Source organism: Ochotona curzoniae, unplaced genomic scaffold (assembly GCF_017591425.1).
Source record: "Ochotona curzoniae isolate NIBS_2020 unplaced genomic scaffold, NIBS_Ocur_1.0 contig_291, whole genome shotgun sequence".
Taxonomy (NCBI): Eukaryota; Metazoa; Chordata; class Mammalia; order Lagomorpha; family Ochotonidae; genus Ochotona; species Ochotona curzoniae.
This window is the reverse complement of record NW_024465649.1, coordinates 13,813,005-13,827,370: the sequence shown is the minus strand read 5'-3', so window position 1 is coordinate 13,827,370 and position 14,366 is coordinate 13,813,005. Positions and strand designations below refer to the sequence as shown.

At 39.9% G+C, this 14,366-nt stretch overlaps 1 protein-coding gene and 1 non-coding gene across 2 annotated transcripts in view; both read right to left on the bottom strand.

Moving 5' to 3' along the window:
- Positions 1-14,366, bottom strand: part of TUT4 (terminal uridylyl transferase 4) — a 122,703-nt gene that overhangs the window by 64,628 nt on the left and 43,709 nt on the right. The window contains exons 5-8 of the mRNA XM_040978536.1: positions 12,988-13,165; positions 9,328-9,416; positions 8,062-8,113; positions 72-141 (exon numbers count right to left, since the gene is read on the bottom strand). Of these exons, the coding sequence (XP_040834470.1) occupies positions 72-141; positions 8,062-8,113; positions 9,328-9,416; positions 12,988-13,165 (389 nt within the window). The remainder of the gene's footprint in view (positions 1-71; positions 142-8,061; positions 8,114-9,327; positions 9,417-12,987; positions 13,166-14,366) is intronic.
- On the bottom strand, positions 14,044-14,148 carry LOC121155403. The gene has a single exon (XR_005883662.1). It is a non-coding gene; the product is annotated as a U6 spliceosomal RNA (small nuclear RNA).

The following is a 14,366-nucleotide window of genomic DNA, read 5'->3' as shown; positions in this document are numbered from 1 at the left end:
ATGCGTACATTTCTTTCAGATAAACTTTTAAAATTCTTAAGTATATTTATTTTCTGTTCCTTGTTACCAACCTTTTCCGATCTTTGCACACCACAACAGGAACTTTAGCATGAAAATCAGATTCCACATCTATGTATAACACTATAAGGGGAAGAAAAAAAAAGTATAACTCAGTGATTCTTCAAAGTTTCCTCTATGATAAATATTAAGTAACAGTTGCCTTATTATTGATTCTATGTGATAATTCTTGCCTCTGCTGGTATCATTTGTTGGACATCACAAACCACATGTGCAGCTTCATATACGGTCTGAAAATTACAATCACCTTAAGAAATGTCTTTAACATTCCTAAAGGTTTGAATGTTGCCAAGTACATACATAATCTAGTAAGAACTGTTAATCTGAGATGGAATCAAGATGGCGGAATAGGGTAAGGACACGTTTAAACGGACGGAGAAGCATTTAACCAGAATGAAGCAGAGAGGACATATTTCAGGAAATACGAAAGGACAGAACAACAGCAGAGGGGTACCTGGAGACTGACAGACACAGGAAAGCAGCAGGCACAACAGCGTGGTGTTGCAGTGAATGATCTAAACTCCACCAGCAGCCAGAACTCCACCAGCAACCAGGTCCGTGTGGCACCCAGACCTAGCGTCCAACAAGTTCCGACAAGATCAGCATCACCAACAACCTAACTAGATAGGACACCTGGTGTCTCTTTAATCCTGGAAACCACTCCAACCAGAAGAGGGAGAAAGGTTGCAGAGACAACAGTGCAGCCTCAGCACGGTATCACAGGAGGTGGAGAGTGGTGAGCTAAGAGCTGGGCTGTGGAGACCACGGTGGATATCTGACATAAGAAGCCAGACCTGGAACTCGCTGGAGGTTGTGGCACAAGTGGCTGCAAGCAAAAGGTTGTGTACCAACTGCGATAAGTAAAATCGCATTGTAGACCTGTGGGTGACATAGCTTAGAAACCTGCCCCAAGAAGAAGACTCTGCTAACCAGAAGTACAATGATCAAGAGCAAAAGAAGAGACAAAGGCACAATGAATATTACTGAAAACTCCCCTGCAAAGGAGCAAAACCCTATGCCAACCTCAGAGTTAACTGAGGAAGACATTGAGAAAATGGGGCACACAGAATCCATAAGACTCATTTTAAAGATTCTGGTCAAAAATGAGAAGTTAATGCAAGAGTTCAAAGAATTTAAGGAAGCAGTAAAGGAAATCAAGGCTGGTATATCAGAAATTAAGAACACAGTAGAGCAAATTACAAGTACAGTGGAGAGTCTCCAAAATAGAATGAAGCAAGCAGAAGAAAAAATCTCAGAATTGGCAGATATCTCCTGTCACCAGGGGGAAGCAAACAAAAAGCTGGAAGCAGAGCTGGATCAGGCCAAAAAAAGTATTCAAGAATTGAAAGACACTATTAAGAGGCCAAATATAAGAGTTATGGGAGTCCCGGAAGGTGCAGAAAGAGAAGCTGAGTTTGCAAATGTATTTAAGGAAATAATCAAGGAAAATTTCCCTAATCTGGAGAAAGAATTGGGAAACAAGATCCAGGAGGGACACAGAACTCCCAACAGGCTTGATCAAAAGCGATCTTCACCAAGACATATGATTATCAAGCTCTCTTCAATTGAACATAAGGAAAAGATCCTTAAATGTGCACGTGAAAAACATCAATTGACATATAAAGGAAGGCCAATTAAGCTCACAGGAGATCTCTCACAGGAAACTCTACAGGCAAGAAGAGAATGGAGTGACATATTCCAGATTCTAAAAGAAAAAAAATGTTGGCCTAGGATAACATACCCTGCAAAGCTTTCTTTCATCTTTGAAAATGAAATAAAATTCTTCCATAGTAAAGAAAAGCTAAAAGAATTTGCCTCTTCCAAACCTGCTCTACAAATGATACTTCAAGAAGTTCTCTTGACAGAGAAGAGGAATAGCACCTACCAAAACCAAAGGCAAACGGGAAGAACATCCCAGTAAAATGACAACAGAAGACTAAATCAATGAACAACCCGTTCCTAAAATTACAGGACCAAAGTACCACCTATGTATATTTAACTCTGAATGTAAATTGCTTAAGCTCAATCAAACATCATAGATTAGTAGACTGGATTAAAAAACAAAACCCATCTGTTTATTGTCTGGAGGAGACACACTCCAACAAAGATCAGCGGAAACTCTATCACATGGGTTTTGTTGGTTTCTGTTGGTTTCATCTCTTTAAAACACTTCCTTCTGATTAAATCATTCAATGACTCGTAGATCATGCAGTGGCATCATTTTCTTCAAAAAGGTTCTTGATTTTCACTTCTTCAGCTACACGTTGGACATTTAATAGCATGTTGTTTAACTTCTTGGTGTTGTTAATTTCTTTTTTCTTCCGGAAGTTGATTTTGTTTTGTGGCTCTTCATTTAAGGGAAGGTAAAGTAGTTGTGTAATGGAGACTGTCATATCTAGTAACATGTCATTTAACTTCATGGCATTGTAAATTTCTATTTTTCTTTCTATTGTTGATTCTGTATCATGACTTTTCATTTAAGGGAATGTACAGTAGTTATGTAATGGAGACTAACAACCAGATGTGAGGATGCAGTGTGGTATGCATCTCTGTTTCCAGACAAAGATGGACTTACAGTGAAACTGTTTATATTATATTTTGACAATAGGATTCTGGACTCTCTGCCATTGTCCATGCCCGCAATGATGAACATATGACTGAATATGAAGAACTATATGTTAATAATGATATAAAGGAACGGGGGGGGAGGGAATTGGGGAGGGGATAAGGGAATATGGAACTGTATCGTAAAATGATAGCAATAATAATAAAATGTGAGAAAAAAAAGAACTGTTAATCCTTCTCAGCTCAACAGCAAAGAGTGCTATTTCCACAACAGTCATAAAATGAAGACCTATCATGACTTAACAGCTCAATTCTTTTAATGTACCAATGTAAGAAGAGGCTAACTCTGTTGGTCTCATTTCTTATTAATACATAAAAAGAGTGCCTCACCAAACTGCTAGGAATGGACTGATTGGGTTAAACACATCTCCAAAGTCTTTTCCCATACCTTGAAGGTAAGCAAAATGTCATAAATATTCAATCTAAATATAGATGCACTAATATTCATTTGAAATTCAAATAAAATCTTGCAATAGTACTTGTTGAAATGAATAAAAAACATGAGCTAAGGAGTTAACACATCAGAAATTTTTTATGCATAATACATACAACGGTGAGTAAGAAAAAGAGCTAAATTAGGGATTGAGAACACAAACAGAAGCAGATAAATCCCGAGGATGACATGACAGATCACTACAGGATGTAATGAGGACTTATGAAGACAATAATTTTATAACAAATCTTATAAATCCATATTATGTGACTTAAGATGAACCATTTGTGTATTTTACTGGAAAAGAAATGTTTTTTTTTTGTGTGTGTGTTATCTCAAGATTTAGTTTTATTGGAAAGTTAGAGAGGAGCAGAGACAGAGAGGAAGATCTTCCATCCAATGATCACTCCCCAAGTGGCTGTAATGGCTGCAGCTGTGATGATCTGAAGCCAGGAGTCCAGAGCCTCTTTCGGGTTTCCCACGTGGGTGCAGGGCCATCCTCCAATGCTTTCCCAGGTCACAAGCAGGGAGCTGGAGGGGAAGTGGGGCAGCCAGGATTAGGACCGGCGCCCATATGGGATCTTGGCACTTGCAAGGTGAGGACTTTAGCTGCTAGGCACCATGCCAGGCCCAAGAAATGTTTTTAATGTTGATGTTAGCAGCAGGTGTTTGGGCTAACAGTCAAGAGGCTACACCTCATATTAAAGCACACAGATTGGGTGCTTGGCTCTGATTTCAGCTCCCTGCTAATGCAGGCCCGGGAAGGCAGTGGTGATAGGTAAAGTAACTGGATTTCTGCCAACTACCTGGGAGACTTAGACTAAATATCCCAGCTCCTAGCAGGCCTAGGAAGAAGACTCAATAGGTAAAAGTATTGCTTGATATTGCTTATTCATTTTCTCTCTCAAATAGATAAAAATTTGAAACATATAAATACAGAGAAGATGATTTGCACTAATGGTTCAGACACTCCATCTCATGCTACAGTGTCTGGATTCAAACCTAGCTCTGCTCCTGAATCTAGCTTCCTGTTAATACAGATCCTGGAAGGTAACAGTGATGGTTCAAGTTACTGTTTCCCAAATGGGAGAGCTGGCTGAGGTATGTACCTTTCGCACAGCTTAGCCCCAGCTGTTCCAGGCATTTGAGGAATGAATCACAAGATGGGAGCTCTGTCTCTCACACATAAAGATAACTTTAAAATAAATAAATAAGCTTTAATGCTAGGTTGATACTAACATGGCTTTCTCTCTTATCTGTTTCTGTGTAACTAGAAACAATAATTTATTAAGAAACTATATTAAAATACCCTGACAAGATAAAACATAACAAACTTATCCCTTAAAAACTAATTTTCCAAAATTAACAACATGCAGTGGGAAATGATAATAACTGAAGGTTGATGAAGCAAACAAAAAGAGAAAGGAACTAAAACTAAGTCTCCCGAGAGGGTAAGGTTTGTTTTTTTTTTTTAAAGATTTATTTTTATTATTTTTTTATTGGAAAGGCGGATATACAGAGAGGAGAGACAGAGAGGAAGATCTTCCGTCCGATGATTCACTCCCCAAGCGAGCGCAACGGGCCGATACTATGCCGATCCGAAGCCAGGAGCCTCTTCTGGGTCTCCCACGCGGGTGCAGGTTCCCAAAGCTTCGGGCTGTCCTCGACTGCCTTCCCAGGCCACAGGCAGGGAGCTGGAAGGGAAGCGGGGCTGCCGGGATTAGAACCGGCGCCCATATGGGATCCCGGGCGTGCAAGGCGAGGACCTTTAACCACTTGCGCCACCGCGCCGGGCCCGAGGGTAAGGTTTTAACGGTTCCTTCAAAGGTTTAATGATTTATTTTTGAAAGGCAAAGTTAGAGAGAGAGAGGTAGAGACCTGCTGATTTACTCCACAAATGACCATAATGGCCATGACTGGGCCAGGTCCAAGCCAGGAGCCAGAAGCTCCATTCAGGCCTCCTGCCTGGGTAGAAGGAGCCCAAGCACTTGGGTCATCTTGTGTAGCTTTCCCAGGCATATCAGTAGTAAGCCAGATTGGAAGTGTAGCAGCTGGGAAATGAACTGGAACACAGACAGGATGCTGGCATCACAGGCAACAGCATATACACCACAAAGCTGGCCTCATTTGCACAAAGCTTTACAGGTCTCATTCAGAGCCACTCATTTAGGGAGTAAATTAGCAGAGGAAAGATCTGTGTCCTTCCGCTCTGAAAATTTGTGTTTCAAACAAATAAATCAGTAAATACATTTTTTAAAATCAGCAAATAAAAAATATTTTCTCTCCTAAGTCAAAATGCAAGTATCTTTGCTAGAAGATTTTTGTCCATAAAATACAAAGTAGTTATATTTACATTTGAAAAAAATCTAATGAGATTAATATGTACAAGGCACTTCTAAAGTTTAATCTGTTTCCTCCTCACAACAACCATCTCATCAAAACAATGGATTACTGCAATTTTACAAATGATAAAATAAAACTAAAGCACTGGTTTCGCAAAGGACATACAATGAAGAAATGACATAATTTAAATCTCAGTCTAATTTGAGATATGAACCAAGACCGGGAGTGTATGATCGCTCCCACTCAAATACTAAAAAAAAAAAAAAAGAAGTTCATAAAGCCTAGCTCAGATTCTAATTTTAAACATTTACTTTGTAAAAAGAGAAAAACTAAACTGCTCTCTCTACAAATTCATTTGGTGCCTGTTTACCACATTTATAAATTTTTAAAGATGTAATTATTTCTATTATTGGAAAGGCAGTTTACAGAAAGAAGCAGAGACAAAAAGAAATATCATATCTTCCATCCACTGGTTCACTCCCTGAGTAGCCACAACAGCCAGAGCTGAGCTGATCCAAAACCAGGACCCAGGAGCTTCTTCTGGGTCTCCCACCCGGGTGCAGGGTCCCAAGTCTCTACTGCTTTCCCAGGCCACAAGCAGGGAGCTGGAGGGGAAGTGGAGCACCCGGGAAATCCACTGGCGCCTCTATGGAATCCTGGTGCACACAAGGCAAGGACTTCAGCCACTAGGCTACAGCACAGGGTCCCAAACTTACAATTTCTTAAATTTTACTTTAAAAGTCTTTTTACCTATACTAATGTTCTATTTATAAATACAGTTCATACAAAAACATACATGAGAATATACTAGGTATGATTCAGTTATAAGTAGATTACATTGATATCACTGTTTCTGAGTGGAGAATAAAAATTTACTCAGTGTAGAAACATTTTTATTCCAAGTCTTTTTTCTGGCAGTCTTTCATCAATGACCTCCTAATGATTATGGGTTTCCCAGCTTCTTTAATACAATAAAAGACTCATTGTACAGAAGCTCCCTTATCTACAACAGACATACTACAAGAAACTCAGTAGAAACTGAATCCATGGATAATACTAAACTATATATGTGCCATATTTTCTCCTATATTTACATATCACATTAAGGTAAACTTATCAGTTAGGCACAGTAAGAGCTTCTAATAATTAACTGAAATAATTCACTGTAATAAAAGATAGATGAATATAGTTTCTCTATAAAATCTTACTGAACTGTAGATCTAAACAACCACAGCATATTTTTTCATATTAAGTCAACAAATTTCACCTTTTCACTAAAAAAATAGGCACTTTGTTGTTTCTCCTTGGCATGTCCAAAATGCCAGGACCATTACTCGTGTACATAGGGGGCAATTATTACATGTCAATTAGTTACTTGAACACAGGCCTTGCAATACTTTCACCCAAGGTCATTATCACAAAGATGGCTACTAAATGACTAATCACCAGGAAACATATCCAGCAGTGACACATTAGAAAAAGGGATATTTTATAAACATTGCAGATGAAGAGGGACAGTGCAAGATTTTATCACCTTTAGAAAAGGCAGGAGTGGGGGCGGGAAATGCACTGTGGCATAGCAGGTGAAGTTGCAAGTATCCCGCATGAGCAAGGCTCAAGTCTCAGCTGCTCTAATTCCAATCCGGCTCCCTGCTAATGCACCAGGGAAAGCAGCAGAGGATGGCCCAATTGCTTGGGTCTCTGCCACCTGCATGACAGACCCAGATGAAGCTCCTGGCTCCTGGTTACTGGCAGTAATCTGGCCCCACCCAGCCTTCACAGCATGAACCAGAAAACAGATTTCTCTCTCTCTCTTCCTCTCTCCCTCTTCTACTCTCGACTCTCTTATTATAAAAAAAAAAATTCATCATATAACTCAAAATGGTATACAATTTAAAAATTGGAATGCATTATATTTAGAATATGCCCCATGGTATTCTTAGACTCTGGCTTATGGTGGGTAACTCAAAAGTCTGCTGCAGAAAGCAAAACCCCAGGAGCCAGCTTCATGATGTTGCTGGTAAAACCAGCAACTGTAACGCCGGCAGCCCATATGGGTGCCAGTTCATGTTCCAGGTGTTTCATTTCTGATCCAGCTCTCTGCAAATGGCTTGGGAAAAATTGAAGATGGTTCAAGTATATCACTGTGATCCATATGAAAGAAGCTCCTGGCTTCAGCCTAAGTGGTAGTGACCATCTGAGGAATGAGTCAGTGGAAGGAAGATCAGTCTCTCTCTTTCTCCCCACACACAAACATACACACACAAATGTTTCAAATAAATAAAAAAAAAAGTCCTAAAAAGAGAGCAAATCACAGATACACTACACTCCAAGCCATTTTTAAATTGCTCAAAGCCAGTGGATTTTCACATTCAAGTTTTATATAGTACTTTGAACTTAACTATTACGTAAATTATATTTTCTAATTTGCGCATTACAGAAACAGACAGACATACATACACAAACCTGCATGCTTACAGTATCTACGTGACTCAAACATGCTGCTAGTTTATTAAGATTAGTATAAATAGCAATACATGCATTGTTAGACATTTTTCTAAAAGGGTGGGAGAGAAACTTACCATTTTTTTTAAGAATTCCAAGCACTTTTATTAGGAGATCTGGATGGCTCATCTAAAAAAATTCCAATTAAAAAAACATACTAATTTCAAAGTTCAACTGGAAAACTATTAGGAAGAATTCAATTTTGTTTCAAAATAAAAGTCAAACCAAATAATGGTATGCATCTTACAATAATAAAAACAAAGCCTGGTGCAATGGCTCAATTGGCCAATCCTCCCCCTTTCATTGCTGGGATCCCATACGGGTGCCACTTCATGTCCTGGCTACTCCACTTCCCATCCAGCTCACTGCTTATGGCCTAGGAAAGCAGTGTAGAATGGCCCAAGACTTTGGTACCCTGTATCCATGCAGGAGACCCAGAAAAAGCTTCTGGCTCCTGGCTCCTGGCTTTGCATCAGCTCTGGCCGTTGTAGCCTCTTGGAGAGTAAACTACAGGATGGACTACCCTTCTGTCTCTCTTTCTCTTTGTAAATCTGCTTTCCAGTAAAAATAAATAAATAAAATATTCAAATTTAAAAAGCTTAAATTAAAAAAATGGAAAAGTTGCCCTGGCTGGTAGAATAGCCTAAGTTGCTAAATTCTCATCTTGTATGTGCCAGAATCCTATATGGGTGCTGGTTCATACCCTAGTTGCTCCCCGTCCCTTCCAGCTCCCTGCTTGTGGCCTGGAAAAGCAATAGAGGATGGCCCAAAGCCTTGGGACTCTGCACCTGTGTGAGAGACCAGGAAGAGGCCCCTGGCTTCAGAGCAGCTCAGCTCTAGCTACTGTGGCCACCTGGGGAGTGAACCAGCAGATGGAAGATCTTTCTCTGACTGCCTTCTCTCTGTAAACTGCCTTCCCAATAATAATAAAAGTAAATCTTTAAACAATAACTGGAAAAGTCATGCCTATATCCAACTTAAAAAAAAATAAATAGAAACAATACTATTTCACTTCTGTGTCCTCTAATACGATTGTGGTTTGTCATAAAAGCCTAATACTGAGCCCAACTACTCTCTCTGTTTCTTGACTTGCTACATAATAATTCTTTCATACAACCACAAGAGGCATTCACCAAACCTGCACTGTGCCACTTGGACTTTTTTCAGTCTCCAAAACTGTGACATAGACAAATCTTTATTTCATAGTAATCTATTTCATTATTTGTTGTGTTAACAAAAAGTTGATTAATCCTCCTACTCCTTATCTAAGAGAGAGAATTCTATAAAAATCACTAAGCACTAGCTAACAAACAAACAGAAAAGGTTCTTTTCTAATTACTTACCTTTGCAGGAAATTTTATATCTATATTAACATCGCTGCTTTTCAGAGCAAACTTAGTCAGAGATGAGCCATATAACCTAAGTGAACATTCTGGAATAAAGGAAAAACACATAAGCACTAAAACATGCAAATCTAGATACTTTAAAAAACAGCAGCAACAAAATGACTTATACTTCAATCTCTGAGATCCATTTCCATTTTTACAATAATTATAGAACAGTGATATTCTCTCAGATTAACCTACAACAGAGAAACACTTCTTAGTTACACAATACAGAAATAAAGAAGAGAAAATAAAAAACTATACATAAAACCCAGCACTGTGGCACAGTGTGCTAGCTCTCTGCCCTGTGGTGCCAGCATTCCATATTGGCAACAGTTAATGTCCCCGCTGCTCCACTTCTGATACAGTTCCGTCTATGGCCTGGGAAAGCAGTGGCGGATGGCTCAAAGCCTTGGGAGTCTATGCCCTCAGAAGAGATCAGGAAGCAGCTCCTATCTCCCGGCTCTGGAATAGCTCAGCTCCAGTTGTCGCAGCCATTTAGGGAGTGAATCAGCAGACTGAAGACCTTTTCTATCCTCTTTCTGTAAAATCCGCCTTTCAAATAAAAATAAATCCTAGAAAAAGTTCAGTGTTTAAACAAAATTTAAGTTACTTTACTTAGATGTGGGAGAGAATGTGCTTAGCATTCAATATATAATAGTAACAACTACATTAATCCAGCTAAGCATTTACTGATTTTTACACACTTACATTTATTTGTATTACATAATACATATTTACAAGTACATATCAAATAGTACTTTGGGGAAAAGTTCACATTCACCACCAATGGCTTTTAAAAATACAGTGAAACCCTGTGAGTCTGGGGGCAACAGAAACAACCTCACATCAGATCTGCCCAGGGTCCTCTTGACACCACATGCCTGGAGGTGGTGGGGGCAACCTCGGATCAGGCCCACCCGGGGTCCTCTTGACCCCATGTGCCCAGCAGCAATGGGGGAAATCTCAGATCGAGTCCACCCGGGGTCCTTTTAACTCTATGTGCCCAGAGGCAGTGGGAACAACCTCAGATTGGGCTGAGCAAATAACCAACACGTGACAGAATCAGGTCTGGGGGCAAAATATGTTGGGGGGGCAGTATCCTCTGCCAGTATGCATCAAGATCTGTAGCTGGAAACAGGCCAGGTTGGGAAGCTAAGGGGATACCCCAGCTGGGTTAGGGCTCCTACTGGTGAGCTTGAGAAATGGAATAGGGGCAGTGGAATGGGCTGCACATAGATGCAGTGTCCCTCAGCATAAATGTGAACTGGGTCTGGGGAGCACTTGACTGGGCTAGACTCCAGCACCCACTGGTACTTGTGAGAGCCAGGGTGGCTGTAGAAAGGGCTGGGCTAGGTGTCGGCTGCTGCTGAGCCACATGAGAGCTGTGTCTGCACATGGACCAGGTGTGACTGGGCTATAAAGACCAACAGCAAGATCCAGAAAGGATGTGGGCTGGTTGGGCAAGGATACTGTTCTTGCCAAGACAAGATGTGAACAAAGTCAACCTGGCCAAAGACCCACTGGTGTGTGCCAGACTCAATGGGAGGAGATCTGATAGAGGATCCTAGGGAACTCCTTTGTCAGGACGCAGTCCCTGCAAGTGAGCACAAGAACCAAGACTGGGAGCAGCCCAGATTAGGCCAGGATATAATTTCTGTCAGCGTTCATGTGGGTCAGGTCTGGGGTGGGCCAGGCTGGGTCAGTTCATAACATGCATCAGCAGATATGAGAACCAGGACAGGGTGCAGGACAGGTCAAGCTGGGCCACAACACCAGCCACTCCACTTTAGGGCAAGGAGTGGGGACTGGCTGGCTGGACTAGACCAGCACCTATCAGCAGGAGCTGCAACTGGCGGCAGACTGGACAGAGCCGGGCTGATGGATGCCGAGGTGAGGCAAGCTATGCCAGTCTGAGTGCAGTGGCTGCTGGGACAATTAATCCTAGGGCCAGGATGTCCAGCAGGGCCAGGAATCCTTGGCCCATCCACACAGTGGGTGCCAGGTCCGTAAACCCTGGGGAGGGGTGCCAGCAGGGCCCAGGTTGCCTGGATTGGGTCCTTGAGCCTACCTGTGAAAGATACACATGGAGGATATGCAATGCATTGGAGCCTACAGAGGATACATGGTACCATAGCAGAGGAAGGAGAACAGAGCAAATCAGACAACTACCCCAGCCAAATGAGGACAGCAAAAATCTAGGTGAACGGAAACTCTAAGGTGGACTGTGTCAGCCAATGGACACTGGAAGGGTTCCATCATCCTTGGATTGACAAGATGGACAGCATTTCAGAACTATTCAAACCACATGTATAGAACCCTCAGAACATGCCCCACATTTAGACCCTAGGTTGATACTGGGAGGTCATTCCCAATCCCCAGATATGGGGCAGTTGAGAGGCTGGTTGTGGCTTTTTCCTTTATCTCCTCCCATTCCCCTAGGGACAGGAAGAAGATAGAGAAAATTTGGAAGCAATGATTACACCCACTTTTTACTAACCCTTGATGCCTCGCCAACCTGATCGACAATGTAAACATCATCAAATAAAGATACAAAATTATATTTAAAAAACCCACACAGATATATTATAGAACTACAATCTAAAAACCTGTGACTCAAAATTCCATTGAACGAAAGAAATACGAAGAAGAACAAAGTATCTACATCTTTCCCAGACTATCAAAAGTGTTAGGTTCAAAACCATAAGGAAAACTATGTAAGAATCTCAGTAGAGGACAAGTTGAAAGTAATGAATGGAACTGAGCAGGCAGGCTTCTTTTCTTATCAAGTGTAAGTTAATACTCAGCTATGTGTATCACTGTTTGAGCTATATATATATATCAAGCTCACAAAATATCAGGAAGCTATATAGATCATTATAAAATTAAAAATTCCATTCCTGGTCTTATAAAAGCAAGTTATTTTTACACATATATTAAATTAGAATTTGTGTACTTTTAGTAGAAAACCATTATAAATAATTTTTAAAACTTCCCCATTTTTACATTATAACTATGTTCTTTTATATTTCAGAATGACTTTATATGAAATATTTACTTAATCACTGTCTAAAATTCTTTGGCGAATAAAAAACAATTTTTATTTAAGTTGCATTTACTTATCTCTACATTAATGCAAAAAATGACACAAGCTAGGGACTGGTGTTGTTGATAACAGGCTGAGCCACCATACTGTCACCCCATGCTGGAATGACAAGTCTGAGTCCAGGCTCTTCTGCTTTGCCTCTACCTCCCTGCTAAAGTTTCTGAGAAGTACTTGGGCTCCTGACACCCATGTAGGAAGCTACAATGGAGTTTCTGGATTTTGTTCTGGCTCCTGTCTTAGTCATTTGGGAAGTAAGCCAATGGATGGATGATACCTCTCTTTCTCACACTCTGTCATTCAAATAAATTTAATTTCAAGCCAATGATCCTGAGAAATTAATGTAAAAATGTATTTGAAGACTAAGAAATTATTCAAAACTGCATTTACATTTTTCTTGTATTGTAAAATAATCCTATATCATAATAATTTTTCATTTTTCCCATTTATTCTAGCTCAAAAATCAGCAGGAGAGACAGTTGTGTGATTTTAAAAATAAAAAATAAGATCTGTACCTGGTAAAACCGCTGTTATAACTTTTGACATTTCCTCCACAATTTCCTTACGGACTCTGAGGTCATCATCTGTTATTCCTTGTTCTTTTGCTAATTCAATGACCGCAACACTTAAAGCAGCCAAGTGGGCTGGGGAGGGTGGTGGCAGAGATCGGAGCTCATTTTCTTCCTGTTTTTCCTATTACAATAATAACAGTTTCACAATGACAATAATGACAATAACAATAATGTTTCTGTTTTACTGTCTTTATGTTTAGGAGGAAAGGACAGAAAAAACTAACTCAACAAATATTCACCTTTATGCATTAGATATAAAATACTACAATAAAGAAAAAAAAGAGAGAAATGAAACTCTTACAAAGCAGAGGTCAAGCAATAAGTGGTGCCACTGGAGAGGTTATTTAATTATTTTAATTTGTTCTGCAGTAGTGGATAAATTCTGATATGCTACAAGATATGCTAACCAAAACACTTAGCTAGTGATGTTGCAGTAAAGACTGATGTAGAAGAAGGCCAGGAATTCTGCTAACCAGCATGTGACCTTAGGAAGTTAAATAGTTGCAGGAAAACTTTCCAGACTCTGTCATCACAATGGATACATTGTCTACTACTTACAAGTGATTTTTTTTTTAAATTTTAAACAGATAAGTAATTTTCTCAAGAAACCTCTATTCACAAGATTAAATAATATATAACGACTGTTACCGACTAATCATTTTTCTAATTACTAAAAAATACATGCCAATTACAAACACTATATAAGACAGGGAAAATCGTATCTTTTTTTTTTTAACTTAGAACTGCAAGACAGGAATGTGTTAATATTTTTCAATCAAAGGACAATTTCTTACCCTTTGAGTCATAAAATTCCTATCACATACAATAGCTGAAACTAGCTGCCACCTACACATATACAATTAAACAAAGACTCTGGTCCATCCTTAAGTTCACTTATTATTATGATATTCTGTATTAATATTAAGCTTACGTGAGACACAGAATTGTGAAACACAGTAGTAGGTCAACCTCATTCTATAAATTTGTATGGCCTCTTTTTTTAATATGGAACACTTCACAAATTTGCACGTCATCCTTAAGCATCGGCAATGTTAATCCTGTCTGCATCGTTCCAATTTTTGTGGTACACTGCTGAAGGGAGCACACTGTATGACCACTTCTAAAAAATCTAAACATTTAGATGAGTGCCTGAGGTTTCAGAACCAATCTTTTAGGATTCTTTAGAATAAGAATCAAGGTACAGCAGGATAAGTCACTGGTTGGGATGCCAGCATCCTATCAGAGTGTCAGTTCAAACATCAGTTACCTCACGCTTCAGAACCAACTTCCTGCTAATGCAACTGGGAGGGAGCAGAGGAGAG